Source organism: Trichoderma virens (assembly GCF_000170995.1).
Source record: "Trichoderma virens Gv29-8 chromosome Unknown TRIVIscaffold_84, whole genome shotgun sequence".
In the NCBI taxonomy this organism is placed as follows: domain Eukaryota; kingdom Fungi; phylum Ascomycota; class Sordariomycetes; order Hypocreales; family Hypocreaceae; genus Trichoderma; species Trichoderma virens.
This window is the reverse complement of record NW_014013665.1, coordinates 824,060-838,595: the sequence shown is the minus strand read 5'-3', so window position 1 is coordinate 838,595 and position 14,536 is coordinate 824,060. Positions and strand designations below refer to the sequence as shown.

General features: G+C 52.5%; 5 protein-coding genes across 5 annotated transcripts; 2 read left to right on the top strand and 3 right to left on the bottom strand.

Annotated features, from left to right (window-relative positions):
• Positions 1-29: 29 nt before the first annotated feature.
• TRIVIDRAFT_213745 (uncharacterized protein) lies at positions 30-2,149 on the top strand (the record flags this gene model as incomplete). Its single annotated transcript, XM_014098016.1, has 1 exon — positions 30-2,149. The coding sequence occupies one exon, from the start codon at positions 30-32 to the stop codon at positions 1,932-1,934; it is 1,905 nt and encodes a 634-aa protein (XP_013953491.1).
• An 835-nt stretch (positions 2,150-2,984) lies between these two features.
• Positions 2,985-3,535, bottom strand: TRIVIDRAFT_193738 (uncharacterized protein; the record flags this gene model as incomplete). Its single annotated transcript, XM_014098015.1, has 4 exons — positions 2,985-3,123; positions 3,203-3,245; positions 3,315-3,390; positions 3,530-3,535. The coding sequence occupies 4 exons, from the start codon at positions 3,533-3,535 to the stop codon at positions 2,985-2,987; spliced, it is 264 nt and encodes an 87-aa protein (XP_013953490.1).
• Positions 3,536-5,362: 1,827 nt separating this feature from the next.
• On the top strand, positions 5,363-7,394 carry TRIVIDRAFT_182031 (uncharacterized protein; the record flags this gene model as incomplete). The annotated part of the gene is made up of 2 exons (XM_014098014.1): positions 5,363-5,778; positions 6,012-7,394. 2 exons carry the CDS (start codon positions 5,363-5,365, stop codon positions 7,180-7,182), a joined length of 1,587 nt encoding a protein of 528 aa, XP_013953489.1.
• A 505-nt stretch (positions 7,395-7,899) lies between these two features.
• TRIVIDRAFT_125019 (uncharacterized protein) lies at positions 7,900-9,579 on the bottom strand (the record flags this gene model as incomplete). Its single annotated transcript, XM_014098013.2, has 4 exons — positions 7,900-8,148; positions 8,218-9,086; positions 9,186-9,368; positions 9,441-9,579. Coding segments are annotated over 4 exons (1,440 nt in total), but the record flags the coding sequence as incomplete, so codon positions are not given.
• A 3,640-nt stretch (positions 9,580-13,219) lies between these two features.
• On the bottom strand, positions 13,220-14,194 carry TRIVIDRAFT_69287 (uncharacterized protein; the record flags this gene model as incomplete). Its single annotated transcript, XM_014098012.1, has 1 exon — positions 13,220-14,194. The coding sequence occupies one exon, from the start codon at positions 14,192-14,194 to the stop codon at positions 13,220-13,222; it is 975 nt and encodes a 324-aa protein (XP_013953487.1).
• Positions 14,195-14,536: the final 342 nt, after the last annotated feature.

Here is a 14,536-nt window from a genome sequence, read left to right as displayed (position 1 = left end):
CAGAGCTCCCCTCCACCCAAATCTCCAACATGACCTTTTTCGACCGCATAACCAGTCCCCATCGCAAATCGCCGGGTCTGCCTCTCCATAAATCTCCGATCCGATCACCCAGCGAATATCAACTCAACGAACTAGATCCTCGGCCTGACGATGCCTTGTCGGCCGACGGGGACCTGCCTAGAGCTTGGCTGGCCGACTATGATGAACCAGCAACGTCTCGAGGACTATCTCCAAATACATGGCGTGACAAAGGCAGCCCAGCTCAGTCATACTCCAAGATGAAGCCACGGCCAATGTTTGCTGGCCCGCCGCCGCCCATAACTGCATCAATGATGCTAACCAAGGACTCGATTCGGGCAAATTCTGTTGGCCCTTCAGGTCGCAGCAAACACACTCCCTACAGTCTTCTTGGAGGGAGCCCTACTGAAGCTAATAGCGTACTGTTCGACCACAGACGTGAAGCTGGTGCGCATAACACAGATTCCATCTGGCGAGGCTTGCGGAGGCAAGAGAAGGCTTTGGAGCAAGATGTCCAGCGATTACTTGATCAGCAGGCCGCCGCGTTGGCAGCTGGAACTGGCAATGAGAACGATGCTTCCAGCACAGGCAGCAGCACACCTACTGGCACCTTTTACTCTACAAAAAGCTCCAAGTCGAGGATGACTAGCTCTCTCTATGTACCACCTCGAGCCACCCGAGACGGTAACGTGGTTCCAATCAGGCAGCCTGCAAACGACAAGCCCCCGGGACTTAAATCTACGAGAGAAGATCTCCGGAAGTTGATTGCATCCATGACGAAGCTCAAACGAGACGAAAATGCCCACATCGAAGACGCCATGGCCCAACGAGAAGACGCCCTCGGCTACCTGGACCGGCTTGGTACCAGGAAAGCTGATATACAAGCTGAGCTGCACGATCTGGAGGAAAACGGTGATGAGCCGCTAGCTAAAGAGCTGCGAGAACTGGACACGCAGCATGGTGCCCTGAGCGAAGAGATCCAACAGCTCGAGCAGAAGCTAGCGGCCATGCGCTTCCAGTGCCGCACGCTGGAAGAGAGAATGGACGATATCAAGAATAAAAGAGAAGCAGGGCTAAGTGGATATCATGGCGCATTGAGAGACGTGACAAACGAAGTCAAGACATTTGTACAGAATCCTCCCATCCAGCCACTTGATCCGGACCTGCTCAATCATGGCGGCGAGGTTGAAGGAGACCCAGCCGCCTCCGGGGGAATCGAGTTCATGCGACTCATCCCGGAGCGACGGACACTGGAAATGACAAAATCATGGTGGGAAGCAGAGATGGCAGTATTGGAACACTGCAAAGAGCGCATCAATGAGGATCGGCTAGCGTTGGAAGAAGGCGGCCAAGTTTGGGACAAGGTCACGCAGCTGGTGTCTACATTCGAAGCAGATTTACGAACGGCCATGCAGAATGGTGGCACAACATCCCCTTCAGGCTCAAGCGTCAAGGGCAAAGAAAAAGTGCCCTCTCAAGAAGAAATCATATCGGCTCAGCTTTCCCGAATGGGGCAGGTGATTGAGGAGCTGGAGAGCTACATGCAGCTGGCGGAGGAAAAGCACTGGAATCTTTTGATTTGCGCTATCGGCGCGGAACTGGAGGCATTTAAAGAGGCTCACAACGTCTTTGAAAGCCTGCTTCATCCCCCTGAGGAGCATCCTCCTGAGGAGCATCCTCCCAACACTCGAGATGCGCCCAATGAAGAAGAAGCAGAGCCAGAGGATCGACCTACGCAACAAACCAGCCACTCGGCTGATGAAGAGAGCGACAACGAGGTCCCCCCAGACTTGCTCGGCGGCGAGCAGGACAGAGACGACGAACATGCTCTTGCTGCGAATACCGAGGGCGCGCCGCTGCATAGGTACGACAGCGAGAACGAGGTGCCACCGGAATTTCTTGCGGAGCACGCATGAAGTGTATATCATGGCTTCTCTCCCTGTTTTCCGGTGAGTTCAAACGAATGATGCATGTTTTTTGTTGGTGTATTTTACTTGGAGACGGTTCTCAGACGGGCGATTGGAGTTATACCCTGGACTTATGGCTTGTAACTTTACGAACATGATGAGTGCGCAAAGCAATATTAGATGTTAGAAAACGAAATTAATGAGTAAGCTATGAGATGATCTATATATACACCGTCGCCATCATATGGCTGTCGATATTGTGGTCTTCTTCGTCTGATTCAATACAACACGTTTCTGAATACACCGAAGTCACCCTTGCGACAAGGAATTAACGAATACTTTATGGTAGTAGGATCCATACGTAATACTCTGTATAGGTAGGCGTTTGCACTGCCAAGTAACAGGTTCACAACACGCTCTATATCAATACAAACGAGATATTGGACACTTCTCAACAATGCAATGGGTGAATTGTAGCCCTAAAAGAGGTAGCTTATATGTGAGTTGCCCTTGACCGTTGCATGTTACCGCGGCGCTCTTTGTCAGAGAAGCAATCTAGGGCCTTAGTAACCTCGGCTAAGTGGAATAATCACGACTAGGTACTTGTGGAGATGCGACCAAGCCAGAATTTGACCCGGGTGGGAGGATGGTAATGATAAGAACAAGAATCAGGTCGTCAGCATTTCTTTCTTTCTTTTCTTCTTTTTTTGCGTAGTTGGGTCATCTCATCATATTCGGCAATTACATCAAAAAAGCACCCAGTGGTTCCTTCAAACGCCCAAATAAAAACATGACTTTGGCACTGCTCATCCGCCATCAGAGCTCGAAACGAACTTCAACTTAGTGGGGATTTCCCTCGGCCTTTGCTCAGGCACTGCTATCAAGATTCCAACGCACTTGCACTCCTTCGGCAAGAAAAAAAAAATTGCAACCTCAGGGTTCCATGAAATCAGACAGGTTGGAGCGAAATGGCTGAGCAACTACCCTCGCCGCGATGCATCCAACCCGGTATATGAATTCGGTGGCTCAAAAAGAGGTGGACTGAAGGATTCGCGAGAATCATCGCTTGCGCTCAAAGAAGCCGCTGGAGCCGGCGATGGCGACAGACTGGTCCATCACCCACTCGCCGACGCCGAGGTACTTGTCGATCCATTTGGAGACTTCCTTGTTCTCGCCAGCAACTTTGTCGCTCTTGAAACTAATGGCCCGTTAACTTGCCGCTCCGAGAGACGAAAACACAAGGCTTGTTGAATAAATGAAGCTCTAGCAAAACTCACGTCAAGCCGGTCGATCGCTTCACACCAGCGAGAAAAGCCGAGACTGTCACATGCAAATTTAGCAAACATTCGGCATAGCAAAGCGCAGGGAGCGGGCCAAGAGAGCTCTTACGAAGAACGGCGTCAAAAGCATAGTGTGTCAAACGTCCAACCTTTGACCAGAGGCCCAGCGTCAGCAGGTCGAGAAGCTGCGAGCAGTCTTAGAAAGGCCAGTCAAGCAGGCGACATCTGGCACGACTCCAGGCGCAGCGCCCGAGGACGCCGCGATGGAGGGGCCAGCACGGAAGCAGGAACCGGGGAGGGGGATTTGGATCGGGGGGGACGTACCACCATGGTGACTGATTTTTGCGATTCGATCCGAGGATAAAAATCAGAGGCCGGAACGGGGGTTTTTGGTTTGTCGTGAGAAGCTCGCAGGGGATGTCGCAACGGTGAGAGGCTAATCCGAGCTCTGGAGGCTGGAGAAACAGCTGAGGTGACGGCACCGCCCCCGACTCACGTGCTTGGACATTCCACCAAGATGCTGGCCTGGATTTTCGGAGATCGGCGCCTTTTCTTCCGGATTCTGGCCAAAGCTCCCTCGATCTTGATGAGTCAGCACAAGCACATGCGGCAAGCTTAGTCATGTCATGCAACGAGCTCAACGACGCTAGACGGGACAGGCCAAGCCAGCATCTCCAACTCTAATCCCAATTAGGACAGAGGGGCAAAAAAAAAGGTAAAAACAGGCCCGAAAGCTGTATCCCCGATAAGAGTGGGCTGAGTGCTAATTGCCCGTATTAGCAAACATCACGACAGTCGTGGGACTTGCCAATGGACATCGTGTGATTGATAGAGCAAAAATGAGTGCTGAACGCTCGACATCTGGTGTGTGTGCTGTCCGTTTTGTTCATCCCACATCACAGGCCACGAGCTGGGAGGGATGCTTGATTCCCCGAGACTCGCGCTTCGTCCAGCCCTTTAACTCTGACCTCTCGCCATGATCCGGCGCTAGGGGAACGGCGTGCGGCGTGGGGGAAAGGCTCGACAAAGACAGTAGCACCGAATTTTTTTTTTGTTGAGACGAGCCGAAACACGGAGCCTTTCCCAATCCCTTTGTTGTGGCAGCAAGGGGCAGTGCTTATATTAGCCACGCTGAGAGGAATTGATCCTCAATGGATCAATCACATTGATAGCAGGCAGGGGCGGCAGGGGCGGGACTGGCGTACGAGTACGCAAACATATGCCTCACAACAACCGCGAATACGGCGAGGCAGGCAGATGGATTGAGGTCAGACTGAACAAATGCTCGGGGGGGGAATCTTATGGACATCATACATGATACATGTAAACATGTAAAAATGGCCGGGAAGCTCAACGACAGGTCCAAAAAATCTTCCGCACTCTTCTTCTGCACTCCGCCCCGCCGTCCGTTTACGGCGTGCTGGATTATTACTTACATACTGAGGTTGGTTTCTTTTACGCTGCGCCAGAGATAACGGTGAGACTAGCGGCCGGTCCCTTTTTCCAGGTGCCCCTCTATTAGTGCCCCTCACCTCTAGGCTCAGGCTCTAAGGCAGGTTCTGTTACTGCACCCTTGAGGCTTGAGGAGCAAAGGAGGGGCAGCAGCAGCAGGTTGGAGCAGACGCCGGCCTATGTCATGGCTCTCATTAGCACCGAAAACAGCGCTCGCCTCTCGATACGCCTCCAGCTGGCCAATCCTGGGCCGTCGTTGGCTCACAGATCCCCTTGCCGCGTTACTGCGATACCTTGGAGCTGTACCTAAAAAAAAAAAAAAGAAAGGAAGGAAAAATCCAACCACTGGCGGCTGCCGGCTCTCCCACCCCCTCCACATCACACAAGGCGAGGTAGCATCACCTAATCGACTGCTCTGCCGTTGCCCAGGCGTGGTTTTTTTCTCTCTCCCTTGTTGAATCTCCGTTCTCTTATCCTTATTTATTTCCCTCTCCATCCTCGTCTGCTTCTTCCTCCAAGCATCTTCTCCGCAATCTTTGCAGCCCGCCTCATCGTCATCTCTTTCTCACGGGAGCTTGACGAAATATTTGACTCGTGAGCTTAACCACTTCTCCCTCTCCAGACCGGCTTGACTTCCAGTACACGAAGCCGAACCCCCTCTTAACAATGTCCCAGATCCCCAAGCCCTCCCGCACCGTCAGCATCATGGCTACCACGGCCCAGGAGCACCTGGATATTGGCGGCCGCATCAATTGGCTGGCCTCGCTCAACACAGCCTTCACCCCTGCCCGCAACTTTCGCCGCACTGCCATCATCTGCACCATTGGCCCCAAGACCAACTCGGTCGAGGCCCTCAACAAGCTCCGTGATGCTGGCCTCAACGTGGCCCGTATGAACTTCTCCCACGGCAGCTACGAGTACCACCAGTCTGTCATTGACAATGTGCGCGCTGCCGTCGCCGCCCACCCTGGACGGCCCGTCGCCATTGCCCTCGACACCAAGGGCCCCGAGATCCGCACTGGCAACACCACCGGCGACGTGGACATTCCCATCACCGTCGGCACTGTCATGAACATCACCACCGATGAGAAATATATTACCGCTTGTGACACCCAGAACATGTAAGACAGACTCTCTTGTTATCCAAGGAGGGGGAGGAGGAGGGGCAGGGTGGGGCAATGCGCAGTGCTGTACTACTCCTCCCCGCCCTCTTTCTGGCAATGCCATGCATGAAAATGCAAACAGGCGGGCCTGCTTGGGTGCTAATTGATGCTCTACGCATTACTCAAGAATACCACCCACCATTGGGCCCTTGCTACGGTTGAGGGTTGAGCGAATGCTGACGACGTCATAGGTATGTCGACTACAAGAACATCACCAAGGTGATCCAGCCTGGTCGTGTCATCTACGTCGACGACGGTGTCCTTGCCTTCGATGTGCTGAGCATCAAGGATGACAAGACCGTCGAGGTCCGCGCCCGAAACAATGGATTCATTTCCTCCCGAAAGGGTGTCAACTTGCCCAACACCGACGTCGACCTGCCCGCTCTCTCCGAGAAGGACAAGGCTGACCTTCGGTTTGGTGTCAAGAACGGTGTTGACATGGTCTTTGCCTCATTTATCCGACGTGCTCAGGATATCAAGGATATCCGTGACGTTCTGGGACCTGAGGGCAAGCAGATCCAGATTATTGCCAAGATCGAGAACAGACAGGGCCTGAACAACTTTGCCGAGATTCTCGAGGAGACTGACGGTGTCATGGTCGCCCGTGGTGACCTTGGTATTGAGATCCCCGCCGCTGAGGTCTTTGCTGCCCAGAAGAAGATGATTGCCATGTGCAACATTGCTGGCAAGCCCGTCATCTGCGCCACCCAGATGCTCGAGTCCATGATCAAGAACCCTCGTCCTACTCGTGCCGAGATTAGCGATGTTGGCAACGCCGTCACTGATGGCGCTGACTGCGTCATGCTTTCCGGAGAGACTGCCAAGGGTAACTACCCTGCCGAGTCCGTCCGCGAGATGCACGAGGCCAGTCTCAAGGCTGAGAACACCATCCCTTACGTCTCCCACTTCGAGGAGCTGTGCACTCTGGTCAAGCGCCCCGTCTCCCCCGTCGAGGCCTGCGCCATGGCTGCCGTCCGCGCTTCCCTCGACCTTGGAGCTGGTGGTATCATTGTTCTCTCCACCTCTGGAGACTCAGCCCGTCTGCTGTCCAAGTACCGCCCTATCTGCCCCATCTTCATGGTGACCCGAAACCCCACCACTTCTCGATTCAGCCACCTGTACCGTGGCGTCTACCCCTTCCTGTATCCCGAGCAGAAGCCCGACTTCGAGACTGTCAACTGGCAGGAGGATGTCGACAAGCGCATCAAGTGGGCTGTCACCCACGCCATCGAGCTCGGAACCCTGACTGCTGGCGACACCGTCGTCGTCGTCCAGGGCTGGAAGGGCGGCATGGGCAACACCAACACCCTGCGCATTGTCCGCGCTGACCCAGACCACCTGGGCATTGGACAGATGGATTAGACGGGATCGGAAAAAAAGGAAACTTTGATGGATTTGGGAAGAAAGGGATTCTTATTTGGTTTTTTTTTAAAGAAAAGGGAAAAACGATGTGCCTGAATGGCTATGATGGTATAAACGCAAACACGCCCGAGGAATGAGCTAGTTAGTTTTGAGGCGGTTGCATGCAGGTCAACTATCAATTAATGACAAAAACAAACCTTTACGTCTTAACGAATGAAAAAAGAGCAATACTTCATAGAGAGGCTCCTAAGCTTTTGCAATATTGTCCGGTGAAGTGAGGAAGTGGGCTGAGCAAATTTATTAAACACTGGACGTAAAAGGCACGTAGCCTCGAACTTTTGGCATGTTTGCTTTTAACAGACGTTTCATCATTGATATCTGGCCATTCATGGCACTTTATAGCTTCCCAGCGGGTATATCATACATAAAAACACCCTCTCTCCTTTCCCAAAATTAGCGTCGCCTATTCTTTTTTGTAGCTCGTGTAAAATGAATGGCTTCGCTCGAGTATGTTTGCCCCATTATCCCGGTGATTAAAAAAAAATATCCTATGGAATTGAGCCCGTTCGACTTTTGTTGCAAACAAGAAAGGTTGTATGATTTGATTTGATCTTCTTCTTCTTCTTTTTTTTTTTTTGTATATATGATAATTGTTGTCTAAAGTCGTGTCGTTTGGAGCAAGTCTAGAAAAAAAAAGAAAAAGAAAAGAGCACTCTCTTATAAATTCTTAATCTCAAATCTCTTGCGCAGGTTCTCGCCGTGCTTGAGAAAAAGCCATGCGACGGGTGATAAAGCGAGGCCGATGAAGCCGAGGATGCTGTTGCCCCAGCCCATGCCGAGGCGATTGTACATGGGCAGGCCGGCGAGGGGGAGGACGGATCCGGCGATGGAGCGGATGACTGCGTTTGCGGCGAGGGCGGAGGCGGCGTAGATGGTAAAGGTGTCGACGAGATACATTTGCAGGGACTAGAGGATGTGAGGTTTAGTTGGGTGTTTCTACCGGACCTAGACATGGGGAAGAGAGTTTTTGCTTACCATGTAGACGATGAGATCGCCAACGCCGATCACGACGGTACCAATGATGGGTGCGATCCAGTGGACCTGATACTCGGCGGTCCACCCGTAGATGAAAAAGCCCATGGGAAGCACGAGGGCGCCGACCATCAGGGGCGAGAGGCGGTACTCGGGCTTCATGCCTTCGGGCGCCCTGCCCTCTGCCTCTGCCGCCACTGCCTCTTCGGCAGCCTTCTTTTTGATGGTCCTGTCGCTAGTAAGGGAGAAGAACGCGACGCCAATCATGCTGCCGATGCCGATTCCCAGGAACGTGAGGCCTGCGTAGCTCGTCTTAAAGTGATAGATTTCCATGAAGAGGGGGGTTAAGCTGGTGAATAGGAGGTATAGGTATGCGTAGACTACGCCGACATAGACGCCGCATATGATGCTGATGGGAGACAATACCAGCAACTTGAACGGCCGCATGATGCCGCGCTTGAGGTACGCGGCACTTGACAGCCCGGGGTCGAGCTTGGATCGTAAGAGGGGGTTGCCCGTCTCTTTTCTCAGTCTTCTGGCCTTGCGTTCCAGCAACACCGAAGCATACGTCTCACGGGCAAAGACGGCAAAGAGCAGGGCCAGCGTGCCCGCGAGAATTGCCATGATCCAAAATACCCAGCGCCATCCCAGTCCCGTGGTGATGAAACCGCCGATGACAGGGCCAACGACAGGGCCTAGCAGGGGCCCGATGGCGAAGCCTGCCATGGCGGCGCCACGCTTCTCCTGGGTAATCATGTCGGTTATGGTGCCGCCGCCGTTTGTGATGGGACAGGAACCGAAGATGCCACTGAAGAAACGGAATACGATGAGGGCGTTCATTGACGGGGCCTTTGCGCAGGCGATGACGAAGACTTGGCGGGTGTCAGCTGTGCCGTACTTGCAGTATGGGAGAGGACATGCATCCATCTCCTTTGGGCTGTGGGATGAGTTTTGATAGGCTGAAATCTTACCAATGAAACCAACGTTGGTGATGTTATAAATGATGGACCGGCCATAGAGTTCAGACAGCGGCGCAAAGAGCATAGGCCCGGCAGCAAAGCCTAGGACATATACGGAAACGCAAAAGGCTGCCAGTTCTTGACTTGTGGTATGAAATTCCTGCATGAGATCGGGGACACCCGGGGCAAACATGGCTGTTAAACAAAGCCAAGACCAGTTAGTTTTGAAGAATGAAGAGATGCAAAAAGACTAGACGATGCTCATACATGAAGCTAAAGGCGTGATGAAAGAAAGGGAGCTGACGAGGACGCTGTTGAGAACTTTGCGCCACGCCGGCCAATTATAAGGATTATGAGGGTCGTCGTCGCCATCCCACCACACAATATTCTCATCATCATTGGAGTCTGCATCTTGGACTACACAGATCTGCTTTTCGCTGTCGGTGGTTGCAGGATCGGCCGCGTCGTTGAAGTCGCGAGTGTCTCTGTAGATGCTGGCAGAGTTTCGCTCGAGGTCGCGTTTCTCGTCAGTGGGCGGATGCAGCGCTGCTCCGTTTTCCGAAGACTGCGATTGAGCGTCTGTGGAGGTGCTGGAGGAGGCCATTGTGGCCGTTTGTCGCGCTTGTCGTCAAGTTAGCCAGGCATATTTATGTTTGGTTGATGTAAATTGTCAAGTCGGCGTAGCTGCAATGGTTGACGCAGTTGAAGAACACAAATGACACATGAATTGTGAGTACATGTTTCCCCCTTCCCTCCGTTTCTTTTTTTTTTTTTTTTTTCCCTTTCTCTCTTGTGGTGGCGGAGATTTTAATTTGCTTTGGTTTCAAAATTCAAAGGGGAGGGCAGGCAACTTAATTGGGTGTTTGAAACAACATTGATCGGGCATAAGCGTGCGGGCTCGGTATTATGGCATGATTTGTAGAGCTTCTTACCTTGAACGCTAAACCCAATAGGCGGCACCAGCTGTTAGTGATTCGAGTGAGCGAGGAGTCTTAGCCGCGGCTTAGGCCAGTGCCAGGGCTATAGGATCGTTGTTAATCAGCTTTGCATCTCCTTGGTAGGTGCTCATGCAAAGATGTTCATGTGAAGATGATGTGAGGATGCAATTGGAGCGTCATAGTTGGCGAGGTATCGAGTGACAGAGAGGGAGAGTGAGAGCAGAGAGAGAGCAGAGAGGAGGGAAAGAAAGGAAGAAAGAATGGGAGGATGAAAGAGGAAGGCCTCAAGAGGGGGGAAGATGGACTCGAAATGCGGCATAACGAAGCTGGTCTTGCAAGCAAGGAATTGGGACAGGGTGAGGGTCGTCCGATGCACCGCAGTAACTAGCGGAGTGCAGCACAAGAATACGGGCCATGGATCTGGACCAGGGCCAGAGTAGCATCGACGGCTTTGTTCCAAACCAGCAGCTGGAGCTCCGCCATCTGCAGATGTACATACAGTATCGAATTTCCAAACCCGTCCGAGGATGCGCATTTCTGGCGCCTGATGGGCGTGCCGGCGGGGGCCAAAACGAGCATCGAATGGTTTGCACAGCGAGGCCATGGAGAATAAGCATATGTTGGTGTCGAGCCCGACGGCGGCTCTCCAATCATTGCCAGATCGCGACAAGGGCCCTCTCCCCCACACCCCCCGAATGAATCTCCTCTCGGCCCTGGAGTCGCTGGAGTCGCTCGAGGTATGGAGAAGGGGAGGAAATGTGGTGGCGGCGCCGGCTTTTCGCCCCGATCCTGAGTCGGCCGCTACTGTCAGCGCCGGTTTGTGTCTCTGCATTCGGCACACCTGCAGCTGCGCTGGCGAGAGACGGCCAACGGAGTGTAGCAGCAGCGGCAGGTATACCGAGGCATACTGAGTTACTGCATTGCTGCGTACAGTAGAGAAGACGGGCAAAGTTGCTGTCCTCGTATGATCACGTAGGAGTATGAGTGCTGTTATGTTAGGAGGTAGTTATGCACATCTCAGTATTAACGAAGCCTAGGTACTACCTTAGTAGTAAGTACCTAGGTACCCGAGTGTTCTACTGGAATTAGGGGTTGTTTGCTGGCCCTAGCACGTGCAGTTAGTGCCCTGAACCCATGGATGGACTTGTTCTCGAAGCGGGCGCGCGTTGGTAATGCTGGTAGTCGTACCAGGTGCATTCCGGGGACCAGCCGCTCGAGTATTCGATACTTTCAGGCCGCCAAGACATGTCGCTGGCGGGGCATGCAGAGAGGTGCATGGGGGGGGGGGGGGGGGGGGGGAACCTGTAGCACTACCGTCCACCGAGAGCTTCGCCGCAAAAGTTCCCTGTACTTGGACCTGGGACATTGACTAGGTGTCGGTCGGGTACATGTACTTGACTCTTGATCCTTTTACGTGAAAGGTCTGAACTGAATCGTCGACGGCGCGGTGCAAAGGCGGAACACCAGAACGTTATCGTAGCATCAAAGGACCGTTTGTAAGCCCGAAGGAGCCATTCATTTGCAACTCGTATGCACATCATCCTCTATCTGCTGTTGATCTTGACCTCATGTGGCCCAATCAGCGGCAGAGGTTTTCCGACGTGTGCATATAACCGGCTGTCGCTCCAGGCCCCGGATTTTCCGCGTCAACCACGTTTGTCTTCGGAGGATTTACTGTAGCTGGAAATCACCCTTCAATACTTAGACTAGTAGTACCTGCTAATGCACCAGCTATCTGCATCGTCACCGTGAGGTTGATGCCATCCAATGATTCGCTCATGGCGTCTTTGCATTCAATTTACATACAATTAGAGCGACTCGCTGCAATACGCTTCTCACGGATGGGCTCCGAGACATTTCATCGTTGTACTTGTGCGGCCTCCACCAGCTCTGTCTCACGGACTCTCACCGAATGACCGCAAGTGGCAATGCCGAAACAAGCGGTGCCGCATCTCTCATTCCATCGATTGTCTCGTTCTTTATCGCAAAATTCCGGCTCTAGGCGTGGTTTGCGAATCGGGTGGCAATCCTTCCAGATAAAGGGTGCTGATAAAGAAAGGCGCTTTGCGTCAAGATGCGTCTGGATGTCTCACAGAGGCATTTCTCGAGGTAAACCACGTTGGCCTCGCCACGTTAACATACATTACTCAGCTCGCTGTCGATCACATGCCTATGGACTTCCTCGGAGTTGGTCCCGTGGTGAGACACTGAGTTGTCAACTTGGCAGTGCTATTTCTGGCTACAAGTCGGAGTTCTTGATTTCCACAAAAAATGATTCCCACGAAACATTTCCAGCTCCAGTGGAAACGATGATAACAACCAGTATGCTCTTTGATACACCGTCACTGAAAATGGAAACAAGACCGAGAAATGCCTTCATGTCGTACAAACATGCATACGTTGTGTAGTGTCACAGCTCTTCGGACTTCACTGGTAGGTCCACGAAGACAATGAATTTCCCCTCACGCGAAGGCAATCACAACGTACATGGCTACACAACGGAGATTGGCAAAAAAAGGCAACGTTCCTGTTACGCGTACGTTACGGATGCCACTGTTGGGTACCATGGTGCGACCCTAATCTGCACCGGATATGGTGGCATTCCGTGCCGAAGTGATTACAAGTACGAAATTTGGTGACACAGCCTTGTTGCAGCCTCGGTATATTTCTTTTCTATTTTATCTAACCTGTCATTTTGTCTCTGTGTATACACTTGTCTGTGTATGTACAGAGGGGTGTAATGATGTGTTGGGCGGAGGAATTCGGCTGTCGTTTATTTTTAGGTGACACGCCTGAGACATGCATGCGGCTGGATTTCGCCAAAATTGATAGTGCTCCTATCTTCCCTATTCAGCGACAAATATTGGGATAGGAGAGCTCGAAATATTGATCCAAGTTAGGCGACCAATATCAGGTAAGTATGCTTGTAAGTAGATGTAAGGATATCATGTATATCACTGATGCTGAACCAAAGGACGTGATATAGTTTTTGGCGTATTTGAGATATGATATTTAAAAGTCGAAATTTGCGGAATGCCTCTTGTATCCATGCCAGAGGACTTGGGTATCTACACACATGCACACATCTCATCTAAGCGCCTGCAGCCCTCAGCTCACCAGCCTTGCGCTCACCAGCCCGTCCCTGAATCTAGACAACTCTCCTAGCGTAGATTCCGCGCGTTCTTGAAGAATCTCGCATTGAAGACTAATCGCCCTCGCTTCTCTGGCTGCTCTTGGGTCATCTTTTACCTGGTTGATGATGGCGGCCACATCTTTGATCCTCGTCACCAGCACTCTTTGAAGTTCTAAGAGCACAGAGAGTAACATTGACGCAGCGGTGTTGGTAGGGGCGATGAAAGACCCAACGCGAATTTCTGGAACCGCAAACTTGGGGTCGTAGTCTGGCGGAAGCGTTGCCACCATAAAGGCGCACATTCGGCCATGCTCTGAAAGGGTATCCATAATATCGAGAAGACGAATGTGGCATGCCATGACGAGATTCAACGGCGCGTGATCTATCTTAGGCAAAGGCGTTGTATGCAAAGACGTGCGATCCTGGTGTATGCAATCTGGAACAGTGCAGATGGCATCAGATTCAGGGGCTGTGATGCGTTTGTTGATTGCGGCGGACGCGGCCTCGGGATAGAGAGAGGCGAGGTCCTGGGCGAGGTGAAGGATGCCATCTAGAGTCGATTGCAAATCAAAGTTGCCTCCCACGTTGTCGGCGTATTCTCTCAGATGCTGCCTTGGAACGTGGTGCATGTCAAGGGATGACGGTATCGCTTGCATCATGCGATCCAGGGCGGACAGAAGTGCTGCGAGGCGCTCCGAAATGGATTGCGATGGAGTCTCGAACGCCTGGCTTGGCGTCTGGTGCCCCTGCTGCTGGTCCAAGACGATGAGATCGGGCCAGTCAAAGCCATTGTGACTGTGGTTCAAGGGATACCGGAATGGCCTTGTTGGCGGACTGAAGACGCAGGTGACGTTGGCCTTGGTGCAGCGACTGCAGCACAGAGAGCCTGGCGGTCTTGGACATCTGAGCTTCTTGTCGTGGCATCGATCACATGCTTGCCGGAGGTCCATGGCGAATCAGAGCATGCTTGGTGTTGTTTTGCTGCTGTGGCTGGCTTGAATACATGTACTCGCAGGTGAGGTATGATTAATACGGGACTTGGAAGCGAAAAGAGGAGCGGCTCTGGTCAGTTTCCGATGCGCCTCATTGGGAGCGCTGGGGAGGATCCGATAGGCTGCGCGGCACTATCGAACAGTGCTGGAGCATCAAATCGCATCGCCAACGACGCCCGCATCTGTGGCGCTAGGCCAGTGCCGCAGATGCTCGTATTGGCGCATCGAGGCACTAGGCGATGTACGAGTAGCAATATATGTCATTTGATTCTCTGGTTACGAGATTAAATCAGATCGTTG